This window comes from Pelophylax lessonae (genome assembly GCF_965119305.1).
Source record: "Pelophylax lessonae genome assembly, chromosome: 11".
Taxonomy (NCBI): domain Eukaryota; kingdom Metazoa; phylum Chordata; class Amphibia; order Anura; family Ranidae; genus Pelophylax; species Pelophylax lessonae.
Window position 1 is genome coordinate 38,580,689 of NC_138778.1, and position 14,929 is coordinate 38,595,617.

At 43.1% G+C, this 14,929-nt stretch overlaps 1 protein-coding gene across 3 annotated transcripts in view; it reads left to right on the top strand.

Annotated features, from left to right (window-relative positions):
* The first annotated feature begins 243 nt into the window (after positions 1-243).
* The window catches only part of L3MBTL1 (L3MBTL histone methyl-lysine binding protein 1), a 68,928-nt gene continuing 54,242 nt past the window's right edge, over positions 244-14,929 (top strand). Inside the window, exons 1-4 of one of the 3 annotated variants that reach the window (XM_082272053.1) lie at positions 244-533; positions 738-886; positions 6,129-6,235; positions 10,456-10,555. In XM_082272053.1, the coding sequence (XP_082128179.1) occupies positions 781-886; positions 6,129-6,235; positions 10,456-10,555 (313 nt within the window). In that variant the 5' untranslated portion in view covers positions 244-533; positions 738-780. Of the gene's footprint in view, positions 534-736; positions 887-6,128; positions 6,236-10,455; positions 10,556-14,929 lie in introns of all 3 variants that reach the window. The other 2 variants (XM_082272051.1, XM_082272052.1) reach the window with 2 other exon arrangements.

Here is a 14,929-nt window from a genome sequence, read left to right on the forward strand (position 1 = left end):
CTTTGTGCATTCAAACAGAACTACTCTATGCAAGCTCAAATCCTTATTTTCTCTGCTGTTTCTGTATAGGATAGTAAATCTATTGCAGTAAATCATATGCTGTGATCCACCTTGTGCTTGTTCCTCTATTACATTATATTAAAGGCAGAGCAGACACCCCCCACCTTCTATGAATACTGCCTCCCCTCTCCCTGTGCTACACACACATACAATAGGGAGAGCGCAGGCGCACAAGCACCCTGCAGATTGCGGCTAGCATAGCACTGCTGTCACGTTAGGTAAGGTTCTCTGGTGTTTAACCTCTTCATTGCCATGTGGGAATACATCACCCTAAGCAAGACCGCTCTCCGTTCCTCCATCGCGTCTTCTCTCCGTCTCGCTCTAATAACGGACCAACATCACAGAAATGGAAGCTACATTGTAAAATATTATTCCATTTGATACTAAGCAGGCAGAAAAGGCAATATGGGTGAAATTGAAGAAGCCATTTAAAGCTGCAAGGAGGTTTTTGAATACACTCAACCATTCATATTGTATGTGCAGCCCCTGTTTCGTGTTTTTTCATATGACTGGTTTTCAAAATGTATTCCTTGTCTACATATGACACTCACCCCTACCTACCTCACCTACCTAACCTTTACATATGACTGTCACAGCCTGTATTGTACATTTATATTATGTTTGTCATCACAACATGTTACAGATATTTCAGTATTTAACTTGTTCTTTTTCTTTTGCTCTTTATGGTTTCTATCATTTTACAAGGTCTGCTGTGATGCTATGGATCCCTTGGTAGACAATATAAAACGTGAAGAAGGCAATGGTGTGCCCTTGTGCTTGGTGACCCGCGAAAGCAATGTGCCTCTACCTTCTCCAGCTGTCTCAGGTAACAAACCAAGCACAATTCCCACGACCCTAAGACCCGGTTCACACTTGTGCGTGTGCGGGGTTCGCATGTAATGTCGGAGCGCACTGCTCCGACATTACATGCGATCAGCTGTGCGGTGCGAGTTTAGCCATACAGTTTGTATGGCTAAATTCGCACCGCAGCCACACCAAACACGCACAGGGACCCTTTTTGGCAGCCGCATCAGGATCGGATCGCACAGCGGTTCACACTTGTGCGATCCGATCCTGTGCGAACTGCACGATCGCACTGCGATATGCGATCAAACTGGGGGTGTCGTTAACATTACATTGACACCCCCAGCGTATCGCATATGGCAGTGTGAACTGCCGGGGGTGCGTGTGCGATGCGGGAACAGGCTGCGGATTCGCAGCCTTCCCTCATCGCATAAATGTGAACCGAGGCTGAGCCAGCTTATCCAAAGGCCCTTCTTTAAAAAAATCCTCTGAATAAATACTGCCATTGGATAAATAGTCCATCCTCAACTCTCATGATATCTCAATTTTTGGGTTTTTACTTGTATTTTCTCCCTGTCGTTGCGGAAATGTCAAGCTGACCGTCTATCTCCTCACGGTTTTAGGCTGGGTTCACGCTGGATTGCGGAGCGGCTCGCGGCAGGAGGTCCAGTGCATCCTGTTCACCATTTCATGTCTAAATTCGGTCCGAATTTTTGGCTGAATTCAGACCTGAAACGGACCAGAAGACGCACACGAATTTCCTGCAAACCTCTCTGCAGCTGTCCTGGAGCTGTGTGAACCGGCTCCATTGAGAGATGGTCACAGTCTCTTGACATGCGAATTGGATGCGGGGAAACCCACATCTAATTCGCACCAGTGTGAACTCAGCCTTAAAGCTCCATTCCTAAGTTGATATAACCCAAACTGGATGGATGGAACCCAGTCTGAAAAATAATGCTGCGCTATTATATCAACTTAGGAATAGAGCTTTAAGGCTGGGTTCACACTGGTGCAAATTAGATGTAGGTTTCCCTGCATCCAATTCACATGTCAGGAGACTGTGACTGGCTCTCAATGGAGCCGGTTCACACAGCTCCAGGAGAGCTTTGGAACGATTTGCAGGAAATTTGTGTGCACCTTCTGGTCTGCTTCAGGTCCAAACTCAGCCAAAAATTCAGACCTGAAATGGTGAACGGGACGCACCGGGCCTCCTGCTGTGAGCCACTCCACAATCCAGTGTGAACCTAGCCTCAGGGATGGGGGTATTTGTTAGCATTCCTTTGTATTCGCTTTCTGTTAGGCCAAAAATGTCAGGGACTAAGTACCCCATAGAAGCTGACCTGTCTTCTGCCTGAGCTCAGTCCTAAAGCAGACACTCACAAAACTGTTGTATATTTAAGATTCACATAAAATAAAAATAGTGCCTTTGGTATTTGAAAGTTTTACGCTCTCGACATTGGGAGGGTTTTTGATATTTCGTAACATAAGTTAAATGTTTTCTTATTCTACAGACCACCTCGTAGAGGCTAGTTAATATTGGTGCTTTAGGCCCCATGGGCCTCATGCATTTAATTAGTGGACCCGTTGAGCCATCTTTCTGGATTGCCCTCTTCTATTTATTACGATGTTATTAGACTATAATGTATAGTTTTCCACTATTTTTCTACATGTTTGGTCTTCCTATTTGTATGCAACTATACTGGACCTCCTGAATGGTTCATCCCTGTTGTAATGAACCCTTTTGTTTCCCTTTGTACCTACTTTACTGTGTATACAGAGCTATATAAGAAATGTTTAATGATCTGCTTTATACTGTTGTTCATTTGAACAAGAAAAAATGTAATAAAAAAATTGAAACAGAATGTCTTACACTCCTCCAAGGGCCCAAACAGATGGCAAGATATCATCCAGAGCTCAGGCAGAAGACAGCTCATCTTCCATAGGGGTCCTTAATCCCTGGCATTTTTGGCCTGACAGGGAGAGAATACAAATTAATTCCAACAAATACACCTATCCCTGAGAAATAATTCTGCACTAGTAGATCAATTTATGAATGGAGATTTAAAATGGGGTCTTGGTTCCATACACTTACAAACAACTGTGAAAACCACACACCATAATCTAGGTGTCTCTGCAGGTTTCTTGCTCTATGGGAGTATCAACTCCTAGAAACGGCATATAGAGATGCCCAGTAGAGCTTACTAGAGATCACCGAAGTCTCCAGGATAGTAGTGTAGTCCTCTAGAACACTGTTTCTTAACCTTTTTTCCGTCGAGGCACCCTTTAAAATTATGGACAGTTTCAAGGCAACCCCATTCTAAAATGTAAAAAACAATTCTAATAGCTTTACATAATGCAGCAACATCCACAGATGTAGGACACCCAACGTTACAGGTGATTTATTCTTCCAAAGCAAATACTTTTTTGCACACTGGTACTGACTAGTTTTCTAATGTTGCTCCTCTCCCTCTATTTCTCTCCATCAGTCAGCTAATGTCACCCCAGTGCTGAGGAAGAGAGGCAGAGGAGGGTCAAACAAGGATGCTGTGGAGGCAAAAGATATCCTCAATAACTGATGACCTCATTGGTTGTTATGATGCCAGTGTAATGGTGCATAATGAAAACCCATGGCTTTGTGTAATTAAAAGGCAAGCTTCATCCACCTGCTGGCTTGTATACACATTTTGATAAATTTTAAGGCATTTTGCCAAGGCACCCCTGAAGAAGCCTCAAGGCACCCCAAGGTGCCTAGGCACCCTGGTTGAAAAAGGCTGTTCTATAATTCCAGACTAACTTAGAACTCAACTAGTTATAGAACTTTCTTGGGAGTGTATCATACAGTGCACAATTCCCATTACTTATTTTTCCAGCTAACAAAGAGGACCTCATTGAAACAGTTACACATTAATAAGTAGCACAATGGCAACACGTACTTGGGACTTTACTATTCCCATTTCCCTTTCACATCCTCCTTTGTCATTGCCTGCTCTATGCAAATTTATCAGCCATGTGATGATATGGATTTATTGTTCAGTGAGGAGTAGGAGGGGTGACACTGGGAGCTGCAAAGCTGAACCAGCCCATGTAGTGTCACCTGCTTGTATATGGTAAGCAGAGATATACAGTATCTCACAAAAGTGAGTACACCCCTCACATTTTAGTAAATCTTTTATTATATTTTTTCATGTGACAACACTAAAGAAATTACACTTTGCTACAATGTAAAGTAGTGAGTGTACAGCTTGTATAACAGTGTAAATTTGCTGTTCCCTCAAAATAACTCAACACAGCCATTAATGTCTAAACTGCTGGCAACAAAAGTGAGTACACCCCTAAGTGAACATGTCCAAATTGGACCCAATTAGCCATTTTTCCTCGCTCGTGTGACTTGTTAGTGTTACAAGGTCTCAGGTGTGAATGGGGAGCAGGTGTGTTAAATTTAGTGTTATCGATCTTACTCCCTCATAATGGTCACTGGAAGTTCCACATGGCACCTCATGGCAAAGAACTCTCTGAGGATCTAAAAAAAAAGAATTGTTGCTCTACATAAAGATGGCCTAGGCTATAAGAAGATTGCCAAGACCCTGAAACTAAGCTGCAGCACGGTGGCCAAGACCATAGAGCAGATTAACAGGACAGGTTCCACTCAGAATAGGCCTTGTCATGGTCGACCAAAGAAGTTGAGTCCACGTGTTCAGCATCATATCCAGAGGTTGTCTTTGGGATATATATGTATGAGTGCTGCCAGCATTGCTGCAAAGGTTGAAGGGGTGGGGGGTCAGCCTGTCAGTGCTCAGACCATATGCCGCACACTGCATCAAATTTGTTTGCATGGCTGTCGTCCCAGAAGGAAGCCTCTCCTAAAGATGATGCACAAGAAAGCCTGCAAACAGTTTGCTGAAGAGAAGCAGACTAAGGACATAGATTACTGGAACCATGTCCTGTGGTCTGATGAGACCAAGATAAACTTATTTGGTTCAGATGTCAAGTGTGTGTGGTGGCAACCAGGTGAAGAGTACAAAGAAAAGTGTGTCTTGCCTACAGTCAAGCATGGTGGTGGGAGTGTCATAGTCTGGGGCTGCATGAGTGCTGCCGGGACTTGGGGAACCATGAATGCCAACACGTACTGTGACATACTGAAGCAGAGCATTATCCCCTCCCTTCAGAGGCTGGGCCGCAGGGCAGTATTCTAACATGATAATGACCCCAAACACACCTCCAAGACGACCACTGCCTTGCTAAAGAAGCTGAGGGTAAAGGTGATGGACTGGCTAAGCATGTCTCCAGACCTAAACCCTATTGAGAATCTGTGGGGCATCCTCAAACGGAAGGTGTTGGAGCGCAAGGTCTCTAACTTCCACCAGCTCCGTGATGTCATCGTGGAGGAGTGGAAGAGGACTCCATTGGCAACCTGTGAAGCTCTGGTGAACTCCATGCCCAAGAGGGTTAAGGTAGTACTGGAAAATAATGGTGGCCACAAAAATATTGACACTTTGGGCTCAATTTGGACATTTCCACTTAGGGGTGTACTCACTTTTGTTGCCAGCGGTTTAGACATTAATGGCTGTGTGTTGAGTTATTTTGAGGGGACAGCAAATTTACACTGTTATACAAGCTGTACACTCACTACTTTACATTGTAGAAAAGTGTCATTTCTTCAGTGTTGTCACATGAAAAGATACTATAAAATATTTACAAAAATGTGAGGGGTGTACTCACTTTGTGAGATACTGTATATGCTTTACAAGACTGGATGAAAAAATAGTAATTACAAATCCTTTGGTCAGTAAAACAGTCTATATTTACTACTGTATACTTATATGTTTGCCTGAAGATACACTTTAAATTTAAAATTTGGTGATAAATGTAGTAGCCTTGATGTATCACTTTCTGGCTCAAGAACAATCTGTGTTGCCTTCCATCCTTTAATCTGATTCAAGATGTAAAATAAAATAAATCTTGTAGAATGAAAGACAGATACTGGTTGATATAAGATAACACAAATAATTCATTTTTGATACTTTGATAAATAAGACCTACAAGGCATCATGCATTTCTTTTTGCTCATAGCTTGTAAGATGCTCTCTTTTATTCACAGAGCACTAGAAACATGAATGGGATCATTTTAATTGATTGATTGAAGGAGTAAATATGGCTTGGTTTTAGGATGCAAACTGTGGAAAGATTATGGCACAGATATACAAGAAACTAAAAAAGACAAAAGATTTATCATGTCTCACAAAATATTTCCTTTCTACCAACAGTTGTTAGGTTGCACATATCCACCTGCTCAGATACTCAGCGCCCCATTCTGGAGGAGCAGCGAGACAGGAGAGGATTGGAGCCAGTCACCGCCACTGTGAATCCACAGGTTAGATGACAGTGAAACACAGGAACATGACATAAGGCTATTCCTTTCAAAAAATCACAGTCATGCTGTTAAAGTTAATTATAAGTTCATCTACATTTACTGTTTTTTCTTAGTACCCATGCAAAGTTTAACAAATACCTGTTACCCTGCCAGTTAAAGAATTCCAGGCATGGCATATTTTTACATAGTTACATTGGTCCAGGAGTGACCAATCAGAGCGATCACAGCAACAGTAGTAAACAAATACTTTCATTCATGATGCACTCGTTTACTACTGTGATCTCTCTGATTGGTCACAGTGATCACATGGTAAAGGCCAGGGGCCCTGTACCATGTGATAGCTGTAACAAATCAAAGAGATCACTGCACTGCCCAGGTGCCAGTATGTAAATAGAAAAAAAAGTTACAAATTTTTTTTTGCATACTATCGCCAGAGCAGGTGCCTTGTCACTATGGTGACACTGTACTGCTGTGACAGTGATCATATACAATAGCTGGCTGCTCTGATATCACCATATGTCAGTGCCACCACTCATTGTCTGTGATCACTGCCACAGCAGCATAATGTCACCAGACTAGCGCTGCCTGTCCCTAATCAGCGCTGTTCACTCAGAGTAGGCTCAGTTCACTAAAGCATATCGCATGTGGTATTTGGGTCACGTGACACATTTTTCTCAAATATCTCATGCGATACTGAAAATGTAGAAGACGTTTTGCTGCGCTAAGCTCAATTATTAACAATAAGAACCTTTTCGGATGAAAAGCAGCTAACACAAAAATCCTGAATAAAAAAGTGGATCACATGAAAAATAAAATAAAGGTGTAGTGCTAATCTAAAACAGGGATGCCCAAGTCCATATATGCAGAGGAAGAAAGTCCCAAATGAAGTGTCCATTCACACTGACAAATATCTCAGAGTGCAAGAGAGAGGATACGCCACCAGGTTCAATACCACAGACTCTTACCAGATAACAAGACCCTCACTACAAAGGTCATGGAGAGCAGAGATCGTAGACAGAACACTGTTAGCAGAGATGACTCCCCCAATGCTCACTCCCACGGTAGCCGGTATCACTCCTCATGCACTTAGCATCTCATGCAAAAACAAAACACCTCTCATAGCGTATTATGTAACACACAGTTTATTAAAAGTATTAATGCATGGCAGCTTACATTAATGCAAAGTGGAAGCGGCACATCGTGTTTCCTCCTTAGCTCACTGGCATAGGTTGGTTTCCTACCAACAAAATGGCCATTTTGTTGGTAGGAAACCAACCTACGAACCTGGTGGCGGATCCTCTCTCTTGCACTCTGAGATTTTTGTCGGTGTGGAGTGGACACTTCATTTGGGACTTTCTTCCTCTGCATATATGGACTTGGGCATCCTTGTTTTAGATTATTGCTACACCTTTATTTTATGATACTGAAATGTAAATTCATTACCCCAATATACCACATTCAACAGTCTTAAATTTAACCGTGGCATGCTGGGTCCCTACGATCCCCACTGCAGTACCTCCCCTCTTAGTTTGGTCTCTCCCAGGAAATCATGTCGTGGCGGGGCAAGGAGTTCCAGACTGCAGCAGACCATGTGGGGCAAGATGATAGCCCCCCACCACGCTCGGCCAGGGAGACAGCGATTAACCTTTTTGCCAAATCCACTGGAAAAGACACCCCTGCTAAAACATTCCCTCAACCAAAGGATGTGGTAGGTGCTGACTCCTTAACAACCAGTTATTTACTAGTTGTTAAGGACACCAGTGAGTGCTGGCTTCTTAGCAACCATTGTCCCAATTCACTGCCACATCTGTCACTCTGTCCCTGATCACCGCCACACCAGTCACAGTGTCCATGATCATCGCCACACCAGTCCCAGTGTCTTTAATCACTTCCACACCAGTCCCAGTGTCCCTGATCACCCCTTTGACCCTGCACAAGCACTCCCATTTACTTAAATAGGTCACTATCGGCGGCTGTACGGGGGTATATTTCCTACCATGGCTGTGAAGCAAAGCATAGCATTGCAGCCACAGCGTTTGTACACCCCTAGCCACTGCCTCTGCAGCTAAAGAGGGTAGCCAGCAACAGGTTTCCTGATCACCACCACACCAATGCAGTAGGCTTCTGCCTACTTTCTGTACTGACCTTGGCCTGTTTATTGACCATGATCCCGCCTGCTGCCTGGACTGAGCCTTTGCCTGTTTTGCTGACCATGTCTCTGCCTGCTGAGAAACCAGTTCCTGCCATTCGCTGCAGAGAACTCCTGGAATCACAGGAACTCTTTTGTTCTTCCTTTCTTCAATTTTCTGTACTTTCTGGCCAGTGAACATGGAATTCCTAGGGGCAGAAACAAACCAGTAAGCTAAGCTTGCTTGGCTTATAGGAATGGGAACTACTATAGGTGATGCTATACTAAGCTATATTCCCTGAGCACTCATGCAGAGGTGACAATTACCGTACATTGGTTTTGACACAATTGGTTGATTTGTGTGATACACATGATACAATGTCCAGTACATAATCAGTCCAAACAGTAAAAATGTCTCAAACATGTGTTTTGGATTGTAAATTCGAGTATGTCCATCCTTTGTGAGGGAAAAAGACTTCCCTTGTCTTTTAAAAAATACTGTGGTGTTTACTCTCCCAAATGTGGTCTTTTTGTGGAAACATTTCTACTGTCCTGGTGCTCCAAGGCCTCCAAAATTGTGAGAGGTAGTCAGGAAATTAGATGTGTAATTTATGCCCTTAGAAAGCCTGAAAGTGCTCTTGGAGTTTGGGCCTCCATGTGGTTAGGCTTTAAAAAAGTTTCACACGTGATATCATCACACTCGGAAAGAGTATCAGACTGTGTTTTGGTGTGTAATTCTAAGTGTACCTCTGGGATGTGTTATAAATGTCTTATTGACACATTTGTAAAAATTAAATACATTTCCATTCCATTTTTCAAAAATGTGACAAAAAATGAAGTCTTCAAAAGACTCACCACACCTCCTAGGGCCAGTTGGGGTGTTTGCTTTCCAAAATGTGGTCATTTTGTAGGTGTTTCTGCTGTCCTGGCGCTTCAGGATCTCCAAAAATGTTATAGTTAGTTATAAATTAGATGTGTAATTTATTGCCCTGCAACACCTGAAGGTGCTCCTTGGATTTTCGGCCTCTCTATGTGGCTAGGCTGTGAAAAAGTCTCATGCATGTAGTATTGCCATATTTAAGAGGAGTAACAGAATGTGTTTTGGGGTGTAATTTTAGGTATGCCTATTCTGTATTAGAAATATCTTATTGACTGACAACTTTATGTCAAAAAGATACATTTTCGTTTTCTTTCCCGCATTTTTCAAAAGCATGTAACAAAAAATGACATTTTCAAAATACTCCCTATGCCTTTCAGAAAATACCTGGGAGTGTTTGCTTCCTAAAATTGGGTCATTTTGTGGGTGTTTCTTTTGTCCTGGCACTTCAGGAACTCAAGAAATATGATAGGTAGTCAGGAAATTAGACACATAATTTACACTCCCATGGGATCTCCATACAGGGAGGTGCAGCAAAAGGTGATTAATGGTGTAATTGTAAGTATGCCTATTCTGTGTGTAAGAAATAATCTTTTAAAATACCAACTTACTGTTATTTAATTTATTAAATTGTCAAACAATTGTGACAAAAAATTACAACCTAAACCTAAAAAAAAAAAAAATTACAACCTAAAAAAACTCACCATGCCACCAATACCTTGTACTGTTTATTTTTCAAAAAGGGTAATTTGGCATTTTAGGGCCCCCAGAAATGAGATAGGCACACAGGAATGATCACTTTTCAAATATATACAACATTGTAGATTCTAACTTTAACACATACTACATAATATACACGGAAAAAGAACCACTGATTTGGGTTATTTTGTAGCAGAATACATTTTGGCCTAAAGTTATGATTAGTTTATGATTAAGATTATTTATTTGCAAAATTTTGTAACAAAAACTAAGTTAGTTTTTTTAATGATCTGTGATTTTTTAATGATTGGCCTTTTTTCTTTATATTGCAACTATAAAAATAAACCCAGTGGTGGTTAAATACCATCAAAAGAAAGCTCTATTGGTCTCAAAAAATTATATAAAATTAATTTGGGTACAGTGTTGCATGAGTAATTGTCATTGAAAGTGTGACAGCACTGATAAATGGCCTAGTCTGGTCTGAAGTGGTTAAACAATTTGCCTGTTGTTTGACAGTTTCACTTTGGACATCTGGATCAGAGTGGGAACCCAAGCCAACCCAAGGAAGAAAACGTTGAGATAACTACAGAAAGGAACAACAATACCCTCTCTCAAGGTGGCCTTCTTTTTGATGTTCTAAAATGGGTTTTTATATAGCCATGTATTTAACTTAATGTTATTATTACTACCATTTTACCCTTTTATGATGTTCAAAATTCAAGGGTAGGAAGGGTACTGTGCAACTGTTACTGTTACTACACTGCTCAAAAAAAAATAAAGGAACACTTTTATTTCAGAGAACACCATGGAGCTCGAATGGCATTTGCCATTGAGCACCAGAATTGGCAGGTCGGCCACTGGCACCCTGTACTTTTCACAGATGAAAGCAGGTTCACCCTGAGCACATGTGACAGACTTGAAAGGGTCAGGAGAAGCCATGGAGAATGTTATGTTGCCTGTAACATCGTTCAGCATGACCGGTTTGGTGTTGGGTCAGTGATGGTCTGGGGAGGCATATCCATAGAGGGACACACAGACCTCTACAGACTAGACAATGGCACCCTGACTGCCATTAGGTATCAGGATAAAATCCTTGGACCCATTGTCAGACCCTATGCTGGTGCAGCCCCCATGCTCGTCTGAACTAAATCCAATAGAACACCTCTGGGACATTATGTTTCAGGCCATCCGACCCCACCAGGTTGCACCTCAGTCTGTTCAGGAGCTCAGTGATGCTCTGGTCCAGATCTGGGAGGAAATACCCCAGGACACTATCCGTTGTCTCATTAGGAGCATGCCCTGATGTTGTCAGACATGCATAAGCACATGCATGTCTGACAACACACTACTGAGTACCATTTTGAGTTGCTGCAATGAAATTTCAGCAAAATGGACTAGCCTGCTGCATAATTTTTTCACTTTGATTTTCAGGGGGGCCTTTGAATTCAGCCCTCTGTAGGTTGATAATTTTAATTTCCAACAAACAATGTGGCATTCTTTCGTTCCTAACACATTACCCAGTCCATATCAGTATAGATATCCAGTATGGAATTTTTCCCAGTTGAGATCTGATGTGTTTTCAGAGTGTTCCTTTAATTTTTTTGAGCAGTGTATAAGCTAGGGTGTCTAGTGCTGGGACATAAGTGGCAATAACGTTCGTACAGGAAGGGTTAGTCTTTGGTAAAGAGGATCTTAGCACAGGAGAGGCGAGTGTGTATATAAGGGTTACGTTTACTTGAATAATAAAATGTATAACATCCCAAAAAAATAATGTATAGCTACTCTTTTACCTTTAAACCCCAACCCCTTTATATCTTTTTATGGGGCTTAAGGAAAAATTATTTAATCCTAGCTTCTATTAAGCCAGTGACGCTTGCTTTAGCATGGTAACAATGCCCATATTACTGCTTAATGTAGCAGTGGAGTTGTCACTCTTGCATGAGCTGTCCCACAGCAGGATAACAGGCTGATATGGAGACTTAGGCCCCTTTCACACTAAAGATCCGATCAGATCCGCCTGTCAGTTTTTCAGGCGGACCTGATCGGATGCCCCATGCTTCCCTATGGGGCAGCGGATGTCAGTGGAGACATCTCCGCTGACACCAGCTGCCATCCGATCCTGTCCGTCAAATCCGGACGGAGGGAAACCCTATTTTCCATCCATTTGGTGGATCGGATCAGATGAGAATGGACAGGTTGTCCATTCTCATCCGATTCCCCCATAGAGGACAGCGGGGATCTGACGGCTCCGTCTCCGCACACAGAGTGGAGACGGAGCTGTCATCCGCCTGCTCAGCGGGGATCGGCGTATCGACCCCCGCTGAGCAGAACGGACTCCGTCGACGGAACAGAGCCATATGAAAGGGGCCTTAGGCTGGGTTCACATGCATGCAGTCTGCTGCATCGGATGTCATTTGTACAGGAATCGTACAAATGATATGAAAATTTAGTGCCGTGCAAACAAAGCCATACATTATGTATGCCTTAATTTGCAATGGATCCACACCAAAAACGTGCAGGACTTTTTTTTTTTTTTTTGTCTGCATTGGATTCAGTGTTCAGACCCATACGATCCGATTCTATCTGATTCCACAGTTCGCACTGCGTTCTGCAAACCGATTTAGGGGTGTCATTAACTTTATATTCAAAAAGAAGAGAACAGCGCTGTCCAGATATTGGTATTATCAGGAAGCTGATAAACGTGCCGATGGATATAAAAAAACATTTATTGAGGATTGTCAAAGTTAAATGCAATAAGAGTCAATGAAAACTGTTGCTGTACCAGAACGGTGTATTCCGATGATGATCGGTAATGACTGCTGGGTCCACTGGGTAAACTGTGGCCGAACCCCTGTAGATGGAATGTAGATGGAATGCAAATCGGAAGAGCCGTGTTCAAGCTGTATGCAAGAGGGAGCTTGGCCAGGCCCGGCGGTGCTCATCACGTGACGTGACTGCGACTCGGAGCCAAAGGCGGAATTCTCAAACCCGGAACTGCGAACCAGCCTGGAACGCATGGAGGAGACGTTACCGCGACGACATGTTTCACGCGCATGCACTTTGTCAAGTCTTCTTCTTCTTTTTGGTTGTTTGTTGGCTGGTCATTAGCACTTATCTTGGCAGCAGTACCGATTTGGTTTGGAATTTCTCAGAGTATAGGTGACGCTGTGTCAGCGCTGGAACTTTTGTTGCAATTAACTTTATAATGACACCCACAGCGGTTCGCAGAGCACGGTGTGAACTGCCTGCAATTCTAAAGTGGTGCGGGAACCACACAGGAATTGCTGTGGTTCCCGCACCGCATCAGTGTGAACCGGGTCTTAAATTTTTTAAATTTTGTTATACTTGTCTGCATTTCATTATCCAATGCCCTTTACTTATATAATGAGGGTTTACATCGGCTTTAAAGCGGCATTAAACCCAAAACCAAAATTATCATTAGATCTGTGGCTCCATTAGTGTTCTTTTTTATAGCATTTTTTCCCTCTCTTTTCACCCGGTGGTCTGACCAGTAACACACCTCCTGTATCAGAGTGCCCCACTCTGGATGAATGAGAAAAGGGGGGCACAGAAGACAGCAGCATTGTCAGTCTGGGGGGGTATTTACACACTGCAAACAAACTCCAGCTAATTTTTAATAAGCAGCTGCCGCAAACCGTTTTTTCCTTTTAGCATAAAGGTTTTTTATCAATAATTAAAAACTTACCATTGTAAGCACCCCTGTCATTGGTAAATGCATTGTTTCATCCCTGTAATCCAGGGGTCTCCAAACTTTTCACTTTGAGGGCCATAATGTGCATTTTCCACGTATTTGCGGGCCAAAAAAAAAAAAAGTCAGTTATTTATAAATTAATCTACAGCAGAATAGAATAGAATATGACAGGCTGCCAGCAGTAGAGCTGGACGGGGCACCTGTAACCCCCACTCGCACCTAAAAGCCATAACCTCATGCTCAGGGGCTAAACCTTCAGTGTGCACAGGGCCTTACATCTGTGTTACCATCACACCCGCACACCTCCATACATTTGGACAGCATTAGACCCCCCTGCTACACATTTGTGTCCTCCTCAGAGCCCCCCCCCCGCATATTCATGTCCCCCCTGGAGCCCCCTTCCATATTTGTGTCCCCATCAGTGTCCCCTGACACATTTGTGTCCCCCATCAGAGCCCCCTGAAACATTTATGTCCCAATCAGAGCCCCCCAACATATTTGTGTTCCCATCAAAGCTCCCTTCCATATTTGTGTCCCCATCAGAGCCCTCCTGCATATTTGTGTCCCCATCAGGGCCCCCCGACACATTTGTGTCCCCATCAAAGCCCGAAACACATTTGTGTCCCCATCAAAGCCCCCCTGCATTATTGTGTTCCCATGAGGCAGGAGCTGGGAGGTTCAGTAGGTCCTAGCCCAGCGGTCCTAGCAACCAACCACTTAGTGAGCACAAGGTTGGACAGGCATTGTCGGGCTGTGGGACTTGCACTGCATACTGTCAGGGGTAAGTATGCAGCACAGTTCCTGCTACCCAATATAGCTTAAGCAGAAAATGACCCTGCAGTGAGTCTGACGACTCAAGCTGAGGGCTGGAAAAAACGTCCCAGGGGGCCAGATGTGGCCCGTGGGCCATACTTTGGGGAACCCTGCTGTAAACCAAAACACTTGCAGGAGAGCTAGTTCTTTTGAAAAACAACAGACTTACAGCCAAGGTCACCAGGTAAAAATAGAAGAAAGAAAGCCTAAAAAAGAAAATGAATGCAGCCATCGCAATTACAAATTGGTAAGCTGCAATATAATAAATGTTTCCTTTTGGGTTTAATACTGCTTTAAGGAAGGGTTAGTGTTAGGGTTGGGATACAGGATGGGCTAAAGTTAAAGTTTGGATACAGAAGGGGTTAGGGGTGGAGGTACAGTGAGGGTTGTTGTGAGGAGTTGGGTTGCAGAGGGAGCGAAGGTTAGGGCACAGGAAGGATAAGGATAAAGCTAGAGTAATACCTG